Source organism: Rhea americana, unplaced genomic scaffold, assembly GCF_003343005.1.
Source record: "Rhea americana isolate MKP2758 unplaced genomic scaffold, rheAme1 scaffold_107, whole genome shotgun sequence".
NCBI classification, from domain to species: domain Eukaryota; kingdom Metazoa; phylum Chordata; class Aves; order Rheiformes; family Rheidae; genus Rhea; species Rhea americana.
Genome location: NW_028185117.1, coordinates 850,153 through 868,755, shown reverse-complemented (window position 1 = coordinate 868,755; position 18,603 = coordinate 850,153). Strand labels below are relative to the sequence as shown.

Here is an 18,603-nt window from a genome sequence, read left to right as displayed (position 1 = left end):
GTTTTGCTCCCACCGCCTGCTTCCTGCCTTCCCCCTTCCCTCTAAGGTTGGAAAGTCTAGGAGTTAAGYGTACAGCACACGACGGACGCAACTGAGGCTAAGGCAACGGAGATGAGCATGAAAGAGGCAATGGAAAAAACAGTGCCGTTAAATCATTTTTCATTGCTTAATGTAACAGTCATTGCAGAACAATTTAACAAATGCCGTAACAAACAGCATTGATACCGTACAGCTTAACGCTGGAAGACTGACAGAAACAGGTTTCCAGAAGGACTCAGCGTAGGACAACATACGTTTCAGTTTTATAACTAAACGCTTGGATTTTTGCAATTTTCAAGGAGAGTGTTAATGTTATTCATCACCTGAAGAGATATCAAGAGGTTCACAGATTAATTTTGAAAAGCAGTGAGCAAGAAAGGACGTTTTCCTTGTTCATCTGTGTCCTAATGTTTCAATACATGAGATCTTACTTTGGATTTCTGACTGCCTACTGCAATTGGGATAAGACTAACTATCAAAGCATGTACCGGGGAAACTGTTAGTGGAGGAAGAGAAGGAACAATAAATATTTCTTTCATAAAAACTGAACATCATCATTAATCTTTATCATTGTCAGCAACGACCTACAATTCCCTAAAAGGGGGAAAATGCATTTAGGAGTTTCCAGTAAGAAAGAAAAATTACTTGACCAAACAGTGCATTTAATGAAAACTGGTTAAACTACCTTTTCTAATGTTTCAGGCAAAGTGACACAATTAGCCACGTGCTGCTCTGGCAAAACCCAACCTCTTGGGCATAAACCAAATTGTACTGGATTATACAAAACCCATACAATGTAGCAGACCCTCCAGCAAACGCTTTATTTTACCCTTGCTCCCTGGTCTCTAATCTGCCCAAAGCTTTTCCTACAGATATTATCATATTCATGGCTTCGGCCCTGACAACTGCACCCATAAATCAATCCCAAATCTTGCATTAATCATCTTTCAGTAATCAGTGGCTACTCAGCACAAATTTACATCTCATTTCTGTTGGCCAAACAGCCAYATTAGAGCTCTGAAGCCTATTCAGGCTCAAATGATTATTTTCCCCTTATAAACGCTGAAGTCCTCTCGGTGCTGTCGCCGTGAGCGGCATTAACAACGCCGCACAGTGCCGGGGGCCACCCGACGTCAGCCTTGCGCGCTGCGACAAGCTGCGGCCCCCACCTCGAACAGGTTTTGTGCTTCTGATGTACCAAGACAGAAACRCGAAAGCTGCTGTGCTTTCACATGCAGAGGCCAGACTCTCTTTCGGGAACCGGCACGCACAGCAGGCACAGACACCAGGCAATTTATTGCACCTCCTCCTAACAGCTCTGTTTGCCACCTCTTTATTACATGACGTTGTCAGTAAGAAAACCAAAAGCCCATTTGGTGAAGAGCCCGTTGCCCCGGGAAGCAGCTCATCGAGGCACGCAGACTTTGCCAAGTGCTGAGCACCTTAGAGCTGTCATCAAAAACTAAGAAAACTCTTGGAGGCTGAACCTTTCAGAAAAATCTGCTTTTCCCATTCATCAGACAGCTGTAACTTTGTTCACGGCACCATCAAATTGAGTCCTATCATGCTTTTCTTTGATCGCTTCAGAATTAGGCTTTTCATTTTTAGTATCTAACTACATTTTTTCGTGGTTTTGAGGATGCTCTTGCTTCTTCGTGTGAGACAAAGACCATCRCTTATGCAGGATTACAGTAAGTAGCTAAAACACAATCAGTTTAGGGTGGGTTTGTGTGTTCTTTCCTGCCATCCCTATCGTGAAGCAATCTGTCCTGATTGAATGAAGAATAATTATTTAATTAAAGATCCTCAGCAGTCCTACATTATTAAACCAGCATAAAAAGCCTCACATTGATTGTATATTCACTTTCAGTTAAGGCCTGAATCAGTAGGCTAAGATCTAAAAATGAACGAACAGAATGAGTTTATGACTGTTGTTAAGTACTTACCCACTATAGGTAATAAATTATACATGTGGATGCTTGTTATGGTTATTCCACAACATAATGTAACTTTTAGTTACTTTTCATTATATGGGATCCAATTCCCACTGCTTCAAGCTAATGTTAGTATTTAAATACAGTACTAGAATTACAGTGTTATAAATATAATGGATGGAGGTTCAGTCTGGCCCTTATGTCTCTAAATTTGGACTTGAAGAGACATGGATGTTTGCATTTGTTTATGATGGATGCCTTATAACCCCCAAAATCTCAGAAAAAATGCATTTCTGAAGAGGTTCCATATTTCATCAGCTATTTTTTTTGACCTGTAACCCTACACAACTCCATGCTCCCTTCCAGTGTCTCTGGCAACCTCTGAAGAATCAAATGAACATTAATCTRCATTGGCTAAGAAAGCAAATACAATCACTTGGTAAATACTGAGCTGAGATATCTGCATTTCAGAAACAAATGCTGCTTCAGCAAACAACTGTGATAATGCAAAGTCCAGGAAAGCTGCTTTATAAGAAGACAGTAAGACTACCTCAAATTATTTACCTACGCAAAGGGTAAAACATGTGTTACCTGATGATATTACTGCAACACYTAACACAAAGAGAAGATTTCTGATACTAGGTTGCTTTTACTCTAACCAACAACTACAAAAAAAAAATCTAATCAATCAAAGACTAAACACTCCTGTACAGAAGACACAACTAACTTATTTTAAGCAGTGGGGGTAAACAATGACAGGAGGAACTTGCTGCAGGAGTTTATTCTCCATCATTAGAAACTTTTAGGGTGAACCTGGAGAAAGGAGAGCATCTGCTGATGTGCTCCAGCCGATGGTGAGCTCAGCGTCTGGCCTAAGCAAGGCCATTTAAAGCTAGCTCCAACCCATCTGTGTTGTGCAGAAATAGCGACCGACCCTAAAGGTCCGCTTATGTTTATCTCTAGAGGTTATAACGAGGGTCTGCTCCATGCCTGAGTCCCAAAGCCATGGAAGGGAAGAACACAGGAATGCCATGGGCAAAGTATCTCAGAGAAAGAAAAAGGGAAAAAACAAAAAAGCAAAAGAATACACCACACAAAACCTGAGAAGGAGCATGCTGGTCTATCATTAAGTACTTGCCTGCTGAAGTTAGCCACATGCTTGTACGCACTGATTTCCTATCYAAGGTTTCACTTCGATGAAGAGAGGGTTAGAAGATAAGAGTGGCAGAACAGGAGGAACAGTCAAAAGCACAAACTTGGGTAGAATATGCATTTCTTCAGGTGGAAAGAGATCACCATCAACCCTTCCCAACAATGAGCATTTCAGGTTCAGATGGGAAACGATAGGAGACACATGGAGCCAGCGCCTCTCCATCCCAGGGCCAAACGGCACTCACGAGTTCAGCCCCCTAGGGCGCTTTGGTCTGCCGTCTCCCACAGCTCCTCCAGCTCCAGGGGTTTCCTTCGGTGCTCCTTCTCTCCTGCTAAGCTAGAAGCCCCTCAGAAAGCCACAAGCAAGGACTTCTTTGGACTTGTGTATGGAAGAGTCTCCTGCACAGCTGTCCCAATGCCRGACGTGACCTGCTCTACAAGTTTTGTGCAACTTATAGCCCTAACAGCTGAWTTACAGCAACAGCATATTACTGCTGAGCACAACAATCCTTCTCCAGTTCCTATTTCAGATAAATAAAGGTTTTAAATCATCTTTGGGAGATGCCAGAGGAAAGGTGCTACTCAGCACAGAAGCTGAAAGTGATTATTTACCCATCTCTCTCCTAGGCCTCGCTTTCATTCTACAAAATGAGCCAACTGATCACTTCAATTAAACATGAAGTTACARATTATTTCATTATTATTTCACAGTTAAACCATGAAATCCTTCCCCTTTCAAACAGTCTCTCTTCAGCTTCAGACTCGTCCCCTCTTGGTGAAACGTTGGCATGCGTTTCACGTAAAACGTGCAAATTTTAAAGAAAAAAAGATGAACGGATGAACTTAAGGAAATAAATAAAAAGTATAATTCTCACCAAAAAATAAATAATTAGCATAGGAAACAGCCTTTCCACAGATTATGTGTTTAGTTGGACACCATTCTTATTAAAACGCATAACCACTGAAAGTCAGAATGCTAAAGAAATGGCACTTGGATTTTGAAAAGTTGCCCCCATAGCACACAGTACACAAAGCTTTCTAATAATGTGTGCTCTCATCCATAAATTATTGTGCACAAAGAAACTTAAAGCATTAAGCTGTGAAAAAAAAAATCATACTAAATAAAAGAATAAACTGTTCAGGGGAAGAACACACAAACCCCCCCGTTGTTGCATCTCTACAGCTTCCTCTCCCTGCCCCAAGCTGCCTGCTTATCATATCACATATTTTARAGCTATCAGCTGCCCCTCTACACCATGGGGCATGTCTGTGTTCACACACAGGTACAGATGCAGGCTGCACRGATTTATTCAGACAGCCAGGAAGGGGTCCAGTTTCCACGAGCARACGCAGCTGGGCCAACCTCACCACCTTACGTTTCACTCAGCTGATCTGCACGCTCTACTCCATTCCCGTATCGGTTTCATYCAACTATGCCACAGACAGAAAACTTGCCTGAGAGGCTATTCACACAGGACTAGACCCAAAGCCTTACTGTTAAAGGAATTAACTGCCTGTTAATTGTGATTTCAGCAAACTTCCAAGCAGCCCCTGCATGCCAGACTGCAAAATTATCTGCTCACACTAACAGTCCTACTCTGGAGTAAGTAGTCCTTGCTATAGCACACTGGTACAGGAGAACAGGCTTTTAGCCCACRTATGAGCAACCACCGTGTCTGCAAGAAGGAAAGGCAGACTGGATTCTTTAGTAACGTCTCGGCTTCTGGAACTAGGCTGTCACTTGCTCTGAAAGCTTATGCATGTTTTAATCACTGCTTGACATGTAGAGGGATGCACCATTCCCCATTCGGAAGGGGAATTCTCATACTTTTGCGGATTGAAGCGGCCAGAGACAGGCCACCCAAGCACAAAGGGGAGAATTCAGGGAAGGGAGTTTGCCAACTCCCGTGCTCAGCAATGCAATGCTCTGAGTCACTGCAAGACGCTTGGTTTKGCAGGCATGAAGCCTGTACGCACACAGGTGCCGAGCAAGGACTGGATCCTACCTTTACTAGGACTTTATGGGACTGCAGGGTTATTTTTTCCTTTCCCACCACAGATCTTGCAGTAGAACAAYCCATTTTCCCAGTCTAGAAGGGACAGACTCCTTTCCCAAATAACCAAGTGCCCAAGTCAACTGACTTAAGACTTTGGCACAGCCCTAGCACACGGCTCCGGGTCATGCACACATTGAGCATCACACCTGAACTCCTCTCAGACCCAATGCCCAGCCAAGCAGCTACTAAAACACCCTCTTGTTTCTGCATGGCTTCCAATGCAAGGACGATTTCCTTCTCCCCTTGGTCTCTTTGCCTCACAGAGCCAWCTGAAAAAGATATCAAAAGGTGATACGGCAGAGGATGCAACCCCTGACTCAGGCCATCGCCAGAAAGCCGCTCTCATTTCACATGCTGACACTTCAACAAGGACTCTGACAAATTGAGAAGAGTTCAGAAAGGACAGTCCAGAGCTACTCAAGCTCAAACTCTGCTTTACAGTAGAAATAACCACAGAAACTACTCAAGGCTCAAGATACAGCTATAGCCTGCAAAAGTGTCAAGGGCATGGGTGTGGGAAGAAGAAGTAGAGATGACTAGTAAATAATATGTAATGTTAGCAAGAAAAGGCAGAGCAAGATCCATTGGCCTTGAACTAAAGTTTGACAAATTCACTCTAGAAAGAAAATTTATCTTAGAACAAGGAGAGTTAATTGCTGGCACAAGTTGCAAAGGATATRGCAGACTCCCTGTAACAGAAAGACTTTAAATCAAGGAAGAAATCCTTCTCTAAAGGATGCACGATAGGTCAAATCAAAGTTACAACTTGTTGTAAGGACCACTGCACAAATGTCTATGGTGTAAATACCATGAGAGATCCAACTGCATGATCTTAATAGTCTCAATCAAAAATCCAGTGAAGCCACAGTACCATTACCTTCAGCTCACTCATTCACAAATCTGCTCTTATTTTTAAATAGAACTAGCAAATACTATAATGTTGTGCTTTTTTTTTATTGGCTGTTTTCCTCCATGAGCAAGAAAATTGTAACTCAGAAAGAAACAGCACATCCAGACCGCCAGTGATTTGCAACTAACWTATTCAGACAGCGAGGAGTTGCCTAACTTTCTGTCCTATTTTCGTTTYGATTACTTATTATTAAGACTGTAATATGAGAGAAAACTAGCTCAGCTCTCCAAGRTTTACAACTCAGTGCAGAGAAGAAAAAATCTGTCGGTAGTAGTTTCAGTTATATCATTGTACGTGAAAACTTTTTATTTCACTATTTTCTTCRTTTGCAGCTTTATTTTTAAAACGCACACACACAAAAGCACGAGTCTGGTTTGCTAACTTAATCTCATTCCCAGTTGTTCAAGAAAAGACTGGAGATCAGCAGTGCGAGCACCCAGTTTGAACCTCAGCTGCTGGCTTTAACCTCAATCCTACAGCTTCTTACAGCAGGAGCAGATGCCCTGGGAATTCATCTGGGAAAAGCCTCTCTCATATACGAAAAKCTTAACACAAAGAGACTCCAGCCTCCGCTGAGGACCCCACGCAACATCTGGAGAGACGCGCAGGGACTCCCGCGTACCGAACGCCAGCTGGGTCGGGGTGTGCCGAGTGCGGCGCCGCTGGGGAAGATGCCCCACAAGCAGGGCACCTCCGGAGCAATGCTGTGCTCACGCATCTAGTTAAAGCCTCAAAGGGCACCGAAAGGGGCAATGAAGAGAGGGGTCAGAAGGGTTTAAAGCGGGGGGGGGGGAATGGCATGCGCCAAAATAGCTTTGGAAACACTGAGCAAGGCCTGTTCAGGATTCCCTGCTTTCTCTCCAACACCTACGCTGCAGAAGCCTTTTACAAACATCATACAGGCAGCATAATAACCAAATCTCCTAGGGGCTGAAGACATTTGCCAGTTCAATACACTCACATGGCTCTGAGAAACAGGCTYGGTTAGCCTTAGCTACCGCAATTCAGGACACCGTGGCTCCCATCTATCTGTACAGCCTGTCCGCATCAGGACCAGCCCTTTAAGTTAAGCATGCCAGATTGTGAACAAACAACATTTTAAAACTGAACCTACCGGGCTCAGAAAGCCTGGGGAAGAGCTTTACAGCCTGTGTAATGGGCATAGATATTAAATTATCATTAAAATTAATAAGTGGGACAACATCCAAATCCCCTGATGGGTTTTGATTATCTCAATCTGGGTATTTATCAGCATCACTCCAACAGACTGAGTCATGAAGCTCTGACTGACTGGCGCAAGCAGTTCCTTATCCCACCCCAGCTTCTTTTGCACTGAAAGCAGGAAGCGTAATGACGTCCAATGACTTAAGAAAGGCTTGATTTGGTCCAAAATTCAGCTTCCAAATCAAGTAYTTGTTCCACTCGCATTTAGCAGATGTATTCTGCCTACCTGCAAACACGCAGCGCACATACTCCAGCCACTGCTTTCCCCAGGAGGCACAGAACTGCGCAAATTCCCGTACCCCACTACCTACCAGCGAGCATCAATGACTGCCAAACATTTCTGTTCTCATCATCTGACAAATATAACTACTGTGATGGACATAACTGACAAACGAAAAAGGGAATTTTCAGAAAGGTTTATGCCGATTTTCCCAATACCAGAACTGAAAGGACTAGGGCTTTGCTTAACTACTGAACTAATCAAAATCCCTATTTTTAAGGATGCAAAATAAACTCCAGAATTAGCACAGACACAAAAAAAAAGATATGCTGCCATTAAAGTTAATTACCTAGGAACATTCGGTTATTCAATCTGGCATCAAAATAAAGCAAACAGTAAACCAGAAGGCGCTTGTGTAATGAAGTGACTTTATCTCACAGGATTATACTTGTGGTTATGACTTTAATTGTGTAGTCTAGAAGGATTTGTGACATAAACTGAATAATCTTGCATTATTGTAATGATTTGTAATCACAACGCTGTCTACGATTTACTGGCTTACTATACATTTGTATTGCAATCAACTAGAGCAGTCAGTGCACGCTCTAAAATTCCTAACGGCACTTAAAACCGTGTCTTGCAAGGAGCTCCATCAGCTGCCCAGCCATAAACAGTTTGGAGGTCTGAAACCAGAGCATATTCAGCTGCGCATCTTCCCAACTCTCAAGGAAAATGAAACAAAAAAACAAAAAAAAAACCGAGTTTTGTGAACAGACGACCAAGCACCGACACAACTGATGCGCAAAGACACCCCAAAAGACAAGAGAAATCAAGATCGTGATGAAAAAGACCGCCAGCACAGGAAGAAGTGCTAGTTCTTCTAAATACCTGGAAGACTAAATAGATATCTAGTAATTTTTCTCTTTTTCAGGAAGGCAAAAATCCCAGGTACTTTTCCCACCCTGCTTTGCATCTGGTGCATATGGTTGGGACTTCAGGATTTCACCATCTCTGCAGGACTGCTCCGTAGAAGCAGCACATCTGCATCAAATATTGGGGAAATTCCAACACCAAAACCAATTAATTTTATTTTTTTAGAACACGTTAACTAAATAGATATTTAAATTATAACATCAAATACTTTCATCACCTCTCACACAAGGCAACAGCTAAACTGAACAARAAGACCCTAAAACCAGTAACTCCCCCTATACAACAAGAACAGAACTGCAAACATTAACTCTTAGATCAGTGTACACCAACATCTCAAATTGCATCAAGAAATACGCTGTGCTATCTTCTCCTGCCAACTGGATCTTCTGTATAACATTATGGGGCTGCCAATACTATGAGAAGAGACACTGATGCTGCAGGAAGACTTTCAAAGACTAGGATCAGGTCACTGGCCCCCAAATATTTTTGCTGAAGTCAAAAATAACTTTTTYACCAGAAGGGCTCAGACCTTCCCACTCTTCAAAGTTAAAAGTTCTCATCTTTGATACTGTAGGAAAATATCACAAGGAAGGTAATTATCCATAGCAAGTACATATCTTCAAAAGCTTCGGGCTTATTTTATTCCAGCACAGCAACAAATCTACAGCACAATAAGTATTTCCTGTGTTTCAATATATAGGTWGTTCATACACGCTAAATTTAGTAAGATACACTCCTAGGGCAAAAATCTGCTTTAAGAAAGGTAACTTTTCTAGCAATCTAAACGTCTCTGCTCACAATCAAAGAACWTTTTTTTTTACTTCTCTGCCAATTATTTTGTTAAATCAAAGACTTTATATAATCAAACCAGTGTCTTGGCACYTGCTGGAACACTGAAAAGAGAAACAAGCAAGAACTCAAAGGTCAAACACTTATCAGAACATTTGGTAAGAACCAGGAGTCTAATATGACTTTGCTTCTTGGAAAGCTTTGAGAGAAGGYGAATAAAGGCTTGTGCTGGAGCTGTTACTGCCTGGTCTGAGAGATGCTCTTTTTAGAAAGCCATCAGCCACCTCTGCTCCTTACCACTGCTGTCTCCATCCTGGGAGCTGTCCCAGAGACACCCGGCTCAGCAGGCAATTCCTCATCCTTCTCCTTTGGCAACGTACCAAGCCTGGGTCATTCTCTGCTTTTCTTGTTGAGCGGCTCATTTCCTACTGACTCCCTGGGGCTGACCCTGGCCTCATTAGAGCTATCTGGCAACTCATCCTTGGATTAGTCCTTACAATTAACTAAGTTCATCCAGAGGCATATCTGAACAAGGGATGGGAGGTGGGAACTAGGATTAAGTTTCATTCACTCACAACACTCTACTACTGCATCATGGATGCTTTTTCTTTTGAYTACTTCAAAATGAAAACAGGAAACGGCAATTTCCCATTATACATGGAAAAATAAGAGTTCTCTTCTCCAAATGCTTTTAACTCCTCACTGATTGCAGCCACAGCCTGATCATGTTCTGCAAACCTTTTATACCCCCTGTTCAGCCTTGTGGGATACAGACAGTCGATCACGGCAGCACACCATGTCACAGGGGCAATGCAGAGATGACCAACATGCAGGTGTCATTGACATTGCCTTCAACAACGCTTCATCATTCAAGTTGGAAAGAGTCTAAAAACTAGTTGGAATAGCCACCACTTTTCTTTGCAGAGGATTTCATGCCAAATACGATTTGGAAGTCATACTCTGGACACTTAAAAGCAGATGAACACACACATCTCCTGAAAGCATGTATTTATAGCCATGTGTATTTCTGGTACTGAAGGTCAAATCTATTTTGCCACTATACTTTCAGCATTAAAAAAGGCAGACCTCGTAATTGCTGGTTGCTTTAGCACAGATACTGAACACTAAATAATACAGCCCAGCATGTTTCCCCCTGCCCACTCCAAAGAGGTTTTCTGGGAGAAAATAAGGTGCATACAAACAAAATCTTTTGAGGCAAAAAGAGCTTCCAACTAAAATATTGGCATTTTTTTCTGATGGTCAAATTCCAGCCACACCGTCTGCTTTTGTACACATATGTGTAGGCTCTTTGAGTAGTTGTAGCTGTTTAACTGCTGAGCTATTTCTTGAATGGCCACATATCTAGAACTTGCAATCATAGAGAAGTCAGAGCTCTTCTGACTGGTTTGAGACTAGGTCTTCATTTGGAAGAAAGAGCTAGGCCAATGCCCACTACAGCAAAAAGATTCCTCCGTAAACTTCCTTTTCTTCATTCACTGTACAATACACAAGGCAATCGCTAGCCATGAAGACAAAACAATAGCTTGCATTGTAATACCACGTTTTTAGAAATCTTGTGTTATAAAAATATTCACCATCTAGGCTAAAACCTACCAGACATATTCCTTTCTGAAGTGAACATTCATTTTATTTGGTGCTTTTCAAGCTGGCTTTCCTGAACAAGTAGCAGGAAAAGAAAACCAACTTTCTTCTATTATGAAAAGAATATCAAATAAATTGAATCCAAGATTACAGTCTTGTATTTATAGTTGCCCCAAAAAATGCCATTAACCTGAACAAAAATATATGCACTCTAACAGGGCAAGAGCAAGGCCAATGTGTTCTAAGTCACAAAAATGGATCATGCCATTAAGTGATACATACTCAAGGGATATATACATTAAGCCAAAGAAGAAATAACTATACCCTAAAAATACATCAACGTAAGCTATACAATCTTAATGCAGATTTTGCGGACCCTGGGCTATGACACATGCATTCAGTAATGGCAGTACTTTTCTGCAAAAACTCATATTCTTAGTAGGAGCACTAGGTTTATACGTTCTGATTGTACAGTTACTAAGCTGGATACCACTATTTCTGGAATTGGCACAGAAGTAACAAAACAATGGTTTTAAACGACAAAGCTTTTCAAAGCTCTTTTATCCCTGAACTTAATTTGTAAAACACTACAGAGAGAGGGGAAAAAAAGGCTTTTTGCTAGCATGAAAAGAGATTATTGTTTGCCCAATGAGCCTGTAAGGAGTAACCTAATGCTGACAACCGTATGTAGGAAACAGAGAGACACTGAAGGATCAGCCTTCGTTTTTTAGTGAATTTTCAAGACCAAGACAGCAACGTATAGTTCTAGCAGAGACAAAGATTCACTTTATTCTTAATCTTAGTAGTAATACTCCATTTTACAGGATCTTAAGACTACTCCAGGTACTTTAGATCTCTTTCAGCGTGACCTATGCCTTGCCAGATGCTGCCACCAACTTTTTGTAGTGATGGATTGCCTGTCTGCAGCTGATTGCAAGAGTCCCATCCCACACGTACTGAAAAAAAACGTACCCTTTCAGACGTCCTGTCAACAGCATGCCAAGGACTTGAGTCCTGGACAACAAACGTAAGGGTGCACCCAAATGGAGTGAGAGGCTTCAATTTCAGATGCTTGGTTAGAAAATACTATTATTAGGTGATACTATTCAATGAAAAGTCTTGCAGAGCATGAGGTACTCAAGTTTAAAAGAAACTACATAAAATATCTAATCTGTCGTGGGCACCAGACAAGAAGTGGGTCATAAATGCAGGTCTTTGAAGGAATAAAAGGGCTGTTTGTAAACAAGGAAAGAACAAAAAAGAAAACAGAGTTTGCACTCTAGACACAGAGCTAACACAAGCTTTCTGTCTGCAGCTTCTCAGCTGTAGGGCTGGAAAAGGCCAAAACAGATTATTTCCTCTATCCTGCAGAGGAGATCAACTCTGCTTGTCCAGAGGAGCAGAGATGACAATCTAACCTGCTCTCAAAGACTTCCTGTCAAAAAAGCTTCCTATTTGCCCCTAAGCTGCTCTGTCTTTACCATTAGAAAATACTTTTGTCAAGTTTAATCTAAACCATCTTGGCCAAAATGGAAGCCCTAGCCTTCTTGTCCCACCCACTGCAAACCTGTGGAAGAGGTTATTCCTTTCTTCTCTGCATCCCTCAAAACAGTTACGGGCAAGTCCACTACTCTTCGCCTGGATGCATCTCCAAGTTCTCCAGTTACGCAATTACTCTGTTGTGGATTCTCTTCAATTACTTCCTATGTTTCCTGACGTTGTTCTCCAGCAGAGATCTTGCGAGTGCCAACTAAGGCAGAGCGCATCTTCTCAGATTTTGGTTGACATATTCAAGCTCCATGAAACAAATGCAGCCCTACAATCATTGGCAATGCCACCAGCACACCAGGGGAATGCACCAATTTCAACAGTATTTGGCAGGCCAAATGCAGCCCTCATGGCAATACCACTAACCTCCTTTAAACTAGCATCTTTAATTTTGCTCTGTGGCCTTCAGGGTTTGAAGCATTAATTCAGCAGTGCTTTAAAAGCTAATTCAATTATCCTGCACAATAACTGCATTATTAAATTCTGTTGTATTTGCAGAACCAAAGCACAATTTTTTTTTTTTTTTTAGTATATAATTACACCATACTATACATACATGCATGAATCACTCTGGTATATTGAAACAGGTGGCATAATCAAAAAAACATCACCATAAGATACACACAAAGCTCACTACATAGGAACATGAAGAACTGGGGGGAGCATCAAGGAGGACAGAAGTTTAGATATATACAGATACTACATTGAACCATTAGGAATCCTAGGGGAAAACAGAAACCTCCCACATGTTTTGACTCTGTTGAACTCAACACCACCTCCTGTTAAAATCCTTGACTTTGTATGTACTGGAAAATTACAAGTACCACTTTGGTTTGGATTACTCTGCTTTAAATAATAATATTTAAAAGTGGAGTGTTTGTTTCTCACTGACCTATGTGTGCACAAGCGCATGTATGTATAAATAAAAACTGAGGCCAAATTGCAGGTTTTTCAGGAGTCACTAGTATACGTTTTTAACCTATTCAGGTATTACTTTCACCTCCATTATGCTCCCTGCTGCAGTACAAGTTGTATTCTTGCAGTGTATCCCTCTCTGCTTCCTCTTCTATACTGGTCACAGCTGAGCAGCAGCATTTGCAGGAAAAAACACATGCTGCCAAAAGTACTGCCCTGAAAATGCCAATTATAATCATAGCTACATGACACAGCTCAATGGTGCCAAGAATCCTCCTTCCTCTTCCATGCTCCTCCATCACTTTATTTCTAGCCCTGAGGGCAAACACTGCCTCCAATCCAGAGCCTGGATTCCAGTATAAAATCTCAATCTGAACCAAAATCGACAGAGAGCAACGCGAATCTATTTACAAACCGTGCTGACTAATCTAAATCCCTGTTATTTTTAACTTCAAAGAGGCACCCTCGGGTACCTGTCCTCAAAAAAATGAGCCAGAAATACTGCTCATCAAAAATCAGAGCCACCAATGCCCTACATAAATGACAAGCGACTAGCAGAATGAATCTGGCTCAATTTACCCCGATTTTCAGTATTTGCCCTTATCTATTCTCCAAAGCAGAGGCAATTGCTTTTCTGCTTGTAGTTCAAGTGTGGCAAGCCAGCCAGCTCTCCCTCATCCTCTGCAATGAATAAAGAATTACGAGCGATCCCAGCATCCTCTAACATCTCCACAGGACAAGGTTCCTTAGTGCATGTTTATTTTCCTGTCTGAGCAAGAAAAAAAGCGGAACATGGAGCTGTGCAATGAGCCACAGCACACAGCCAATACTCAGAGGACCACAGAGGCCTTCCTGTTCCGTGCTACAGGAAGTTCAAGGAAATCAATGGGAGGTGGAGGAGATGGGAGAGGACCAGTTATACAAAAGTAAGGCAGGTATGCGGTGCTCTGATTTGGAAGGGAAAGAGTACTTCAAAGTTGTTAAGAACAAACTTAAAAATAAACCCCAGGAGGAAGAAGGTGTGAGAAAAGTAAATCAATGCTATCATAACCACTGAAGCAAAAATCAGACATAATTGCTGAAGAGATCAAGGCAGCTAAACCAAAGCATTTATTTTAAAAGGCAGCTTTTGCAATTAGCTGCACATTGTTAGAAGTGCTTCAGTTTTTATACGGCCAGACCGAGTAAGAATCAACTGCACAGGACTATAGGGGCTCTTTGGGGCTTCTACCCCGCTATSGCTTTGCAGGGAGCCCAACCACGTTGTGCATAGCCTCCGGTCAGAGCAACGGGGGAAAGGGGCAACACAGCTCACAAACTCTGCCTCATTGGACCCAACTATTTCTCTCACCGCACCTCCCGTTGTTCCTACTTCTGTGAGTTTCTGTACGACAAAAGGGTTTAGCAGAGGCAGTTTCTGTAGGTCACACTAAGTCAGTGGCACAGCCGTACATAATGTTATGTAAACCTCTAATGTGTCCAGTTTTAGTAAATGTAGGCAGCACCACAGGAAATCAATCCAGAGCTAAGAGACTTACAGACTTTACAGGCATGCTTCACAAGGACTGGCTTTAATGAAGAAAACCTGCTTGGAAGGCTTCTACCTTGTGCTAAGGACCAGATYTTTTTCTGAAACAACCTCAGGAAATTCCAATAACTTCCCTAAGCATAAAGTAAATTTAGAGCTACTGCAAAGCAAGGTCAATATTGTCCCTTTGGCAAGCGGTAACAGGATGAGTTCCCAACTCCTGAGCTGCAAAAGGGAAAGCATTTCTATCCTGATCGTGATCCACTGGCAGGGAGATGGCCTCCTTTCTGAGTTCCCCTGCTACACGGACTTTAGGAGGATTTTGCCCACATCCTAACACAGATGTAACTGCAGGTTTAAGAGCCATGCATGACTGCTGCAAGCTGCTGAAGCCCGCACAGCTGGGAAGGCCTCTTGGGGTAGGGAGGAAGCCATGCTACCAGGACTCATTAACCCTTCAGAGAGCAAAGCTGCAAAAGAATAAATAACTGTTTGTGCACAACATCCCGTTCTCCACTCCAGGAGACCTCAGCTCAATCCCTGCTTGGCCACAGCACATTTCAGACAAATCGCTTCAATCCCACCAGCCCCTTGATAAAATCATAGAATCAGTAAGGTTGGAAGGGACCTCTGGAGATCATCTAGTCCAACTTTGAAATGAGTGACCCATACAGGGATTGAACCCGCAACCTTGGCATTATTAGCACTGCGCTCTAACCAACGGAGCTAAACCTAACCCCAAATACTCCACCTCAAGAAAGAAGAGAGGTTTCATACTTTCCAGGAGTATGGGAGAAATGAAACCCAGCCACAATGTGAGAATGCTGGATGCTGCCAAAACCCGTATCACAGAAGCACCTAGGCAAGACAAAGCTCTGTATAGGCATCCCGAACCTGAAGGGCTCCTCTCCCTTCCCCTAAAACTCCTTATTCACAAGATTATCTGGTGCATCCTGTCTTGCAGCAGACCAAAGTCTGATCTTGTGGGGATAGAAGGCACTAAAGTACTTTATTTGGAATTCTAGCTATAAAACAGGCTCTAAGTCTATCCTGTCTCGAAATGGGAGGGTCAGTTTCTTTCCCCTATCACAGCTTTAATTTCCCAGAGTAGAGCCCATTTTCCGTTGCAATCAGCAAAAATGGGATCAACAGCAGGCTAAATGAGACCAGCTGGACCTCTCTGGAGCATGGAACATCTTAAAGGTTTAAGATACAAAAACTGCCACTATATATAGCTGTAACAGAAACTTAAAGAGTATGACAAAGGCAGATCCTAAAGATCTGCCAAAAAAGCAAGTTCATTTGGCATGACTGGACCTCTCTTCCCCACCCYTCATGACATTTTTAAAAATATTTTTTAAGAATAGATGCAGAAATCTATTTCTGAAGCCTTTCAGTTTGAGCCTTTGTGATATACTGGTAACTCTTCCCAGGCTTTCCCATACAACTACAGAGACTAAATGCTTCCTTTATTTAATGAAAGTCAAGCTCCTCATACAGTCTCCTACTTCTGGCAGATGTGTTCTAGGAAAAAACAAATATTTTTTTTTGAGATTCATAATAGAAATAAATGCTTCTCCTCCTCATGAAGTAAAGCAGCAACACTAAAGGAGTTTTTGAAGGCTGCTTCAAAATATATCTTTGGTAGGGACCATATCACCATTGGAATGGCTACCAAATACTTAAACTGATTAGAACCTACACAATACTGCTAACAAGAAAAATAAAATCTGATGTATCAAAGAGCTTACTTCAGCTCTTTGAATATATGGAAAAAGAAAGAATATATGAAATACAGAATACATGTAAATTCAGATTTGAATTCACTGTCTAATACACACTCATGGCGGTGGCTGTGTTTCATGTAAACACTGCCATCACCATTTTCATCACAAGCCAACAGGCGTCCAAATGAGACTGGCATCCAAGGCAATTCTGCAGCCAGTTTCAGCTGGTGTCTAAAACTCTGGAAAAGCACAATCCCGAAAGCTGTCATGTTGAAGGGCACAGTCGTGTAGCATTTCAATCTTAGAACATTTTCTAACGTCGGATAGCGTTCATCACTCCCAGGAATTGTCAAGAACACTCAGCAGCTTGCAGGAGACAACCGTACACGACTTTATTGATAAACTCTCTATGACACCAACATACCAAGTATGTCCCAGTCAAACTAAGACCACAACAGATGGGCAATTACTTCATGTTCCCTACAACTGCAATCACTGATTTCTCACGTGATGCAGCCAGACCAAACAGACACACCGAAGGATACTCAAGCACCTAAATTCCAGCGCTTACTTCAGTATCAACTCAGGAGGCCACATTCCTTCTATTTTCAGTATAGTTCACGGAGAGAGGCAGAGGATCTTCAATAGGACTAGTCGAGGGGCTTAAAACTCAGCTCCCTTTCTAGTAACTCTGTGTTATCAGCTTCCAGAATTTTATCATGGACCTAGACCTATTTCAAAACAGTACTGCTCCTTTAAAGTGAATAGTAATGCCCTAGACCTGTGGAAGACTTCCAGAAAACTGTGCTGCACATTCACCCCAAGGCTCAAAAAGAAGAAAAAGAGAATCAAAATTTTGCACTTAAAATTTAAATAACCCCATAGWTATTCTTGGTGTGGGGAGGGCTGAGGGGGCTGACTCATGGTGGCTTTTTCTTTTTCTTTTTTTTTTTAATACTTGTGGCTGGCTCTAYGGCATAAATAAATCAATCCCCAAGCCACAAAGCTCCATTTTTCCAGTCACAGCTTGTTGTTTTATTTATTTTTTTTCCTTCCATTGCCAACAAATCACTCCAGGGAGGTTTTTAAACCCAGTAGTCTACATTTGGAATGGAAACGATTAGTATAATTTGTGACTGAGAAAGCAAACAACAGACTTACCCCATTTTTTGGGTAGGCTATCCAGCCCAGATCCCCCATTACGGTGCGCGAGTCCAGTAAATTCACTAAAAAGAAACAAGAGGAAAAGCTGTTAAGGAAGTTGGATGGATTACATATTGCAGTCAATATGCCAAGATTTAGGTAACTGCGGTGAACAGACTGCTTGTAATTAACCGGGGAAGGTTAACGCATGAACTCCGCTTAACAACGAGGTCATACTGTGAAAACCCTTCTAGATAGGCATTAAATTCCTCCTTTGAGTTCTCCCACTGCAGCAAGATTCCATATGCACTGAACTTTTGCAGAAYGCAGATCCCATCTTTAAATTCTTGGGATCTGGTCTTTTTTTTGAGGGGGAACAAATATATACATATATACTCACAAACATGTATGTATGCTTACACACACACACACTTTTTTTAAAAGAAAGTACAGTTTTTAGCATAATCAGATCATAAGACAAAAAAAAAACAAACAAAAGCAACAGTCAGAATATCCTGGTTATCATAAACTCATTTTTAAGAGTATTTTATACATAAGTAATAAGAATATTCTTGTTAYAAGGAAAACTATTCTCTTCTCTCTCGCCTGCATTTTTCCAAGTCTTTTGACAACTTTGTTATTAGAAATCCAAGGGATCTTTCCTTGTTTTCCCCAAAAAACTCAATTTGTTTGCAGCTGTGGCCAAATTCAACTTTTCAACTGCTAAGCCACACAATTAACTAACTATTTACATTAAACAGCAATAAACTATTTCCAAGCTTTTAAYATTTTTCCCTCATATTACCTAAAATATGGAGTACAAAGTGTGAAATAATTCAAGAATAAAGCTACACACATTTAACAGAGCTAAAGAGAATTATG

The 18,603-nt window shown here is 41.7% G+C and overlaps 1 protein-coding gene across 9 annotated transcripts in view; it reads right to left on the bottom strand.

The window, feature by feature from the left end:
• EPHA5 (EPH receptor A5) overlaps positions 1 to 17,799 on the bottom strand; it is a 151,732-nt gene extending 133,933 nt beyond the window's left edge. For all 9 annotated transcript variants that reach the window (XM_085310181.1, XM_085310217.1, XM_085310189.1 and 6 more), the window contains exon 1: positions 17,740 to 17,799. In XM_085310181.1, coding sequence (XP_085166307.1) covers positions 17,740 to 17,778 — 39 coding nt within the window. In that variant the 5' untranslated portion in view covers positions 17,779 to 17,799. The remainder of the gene's footprint in view (positions 1 to 17,739) is intronic.
• Positions 17,800 to 18,603: the final 804 nt, after the last annotated feature.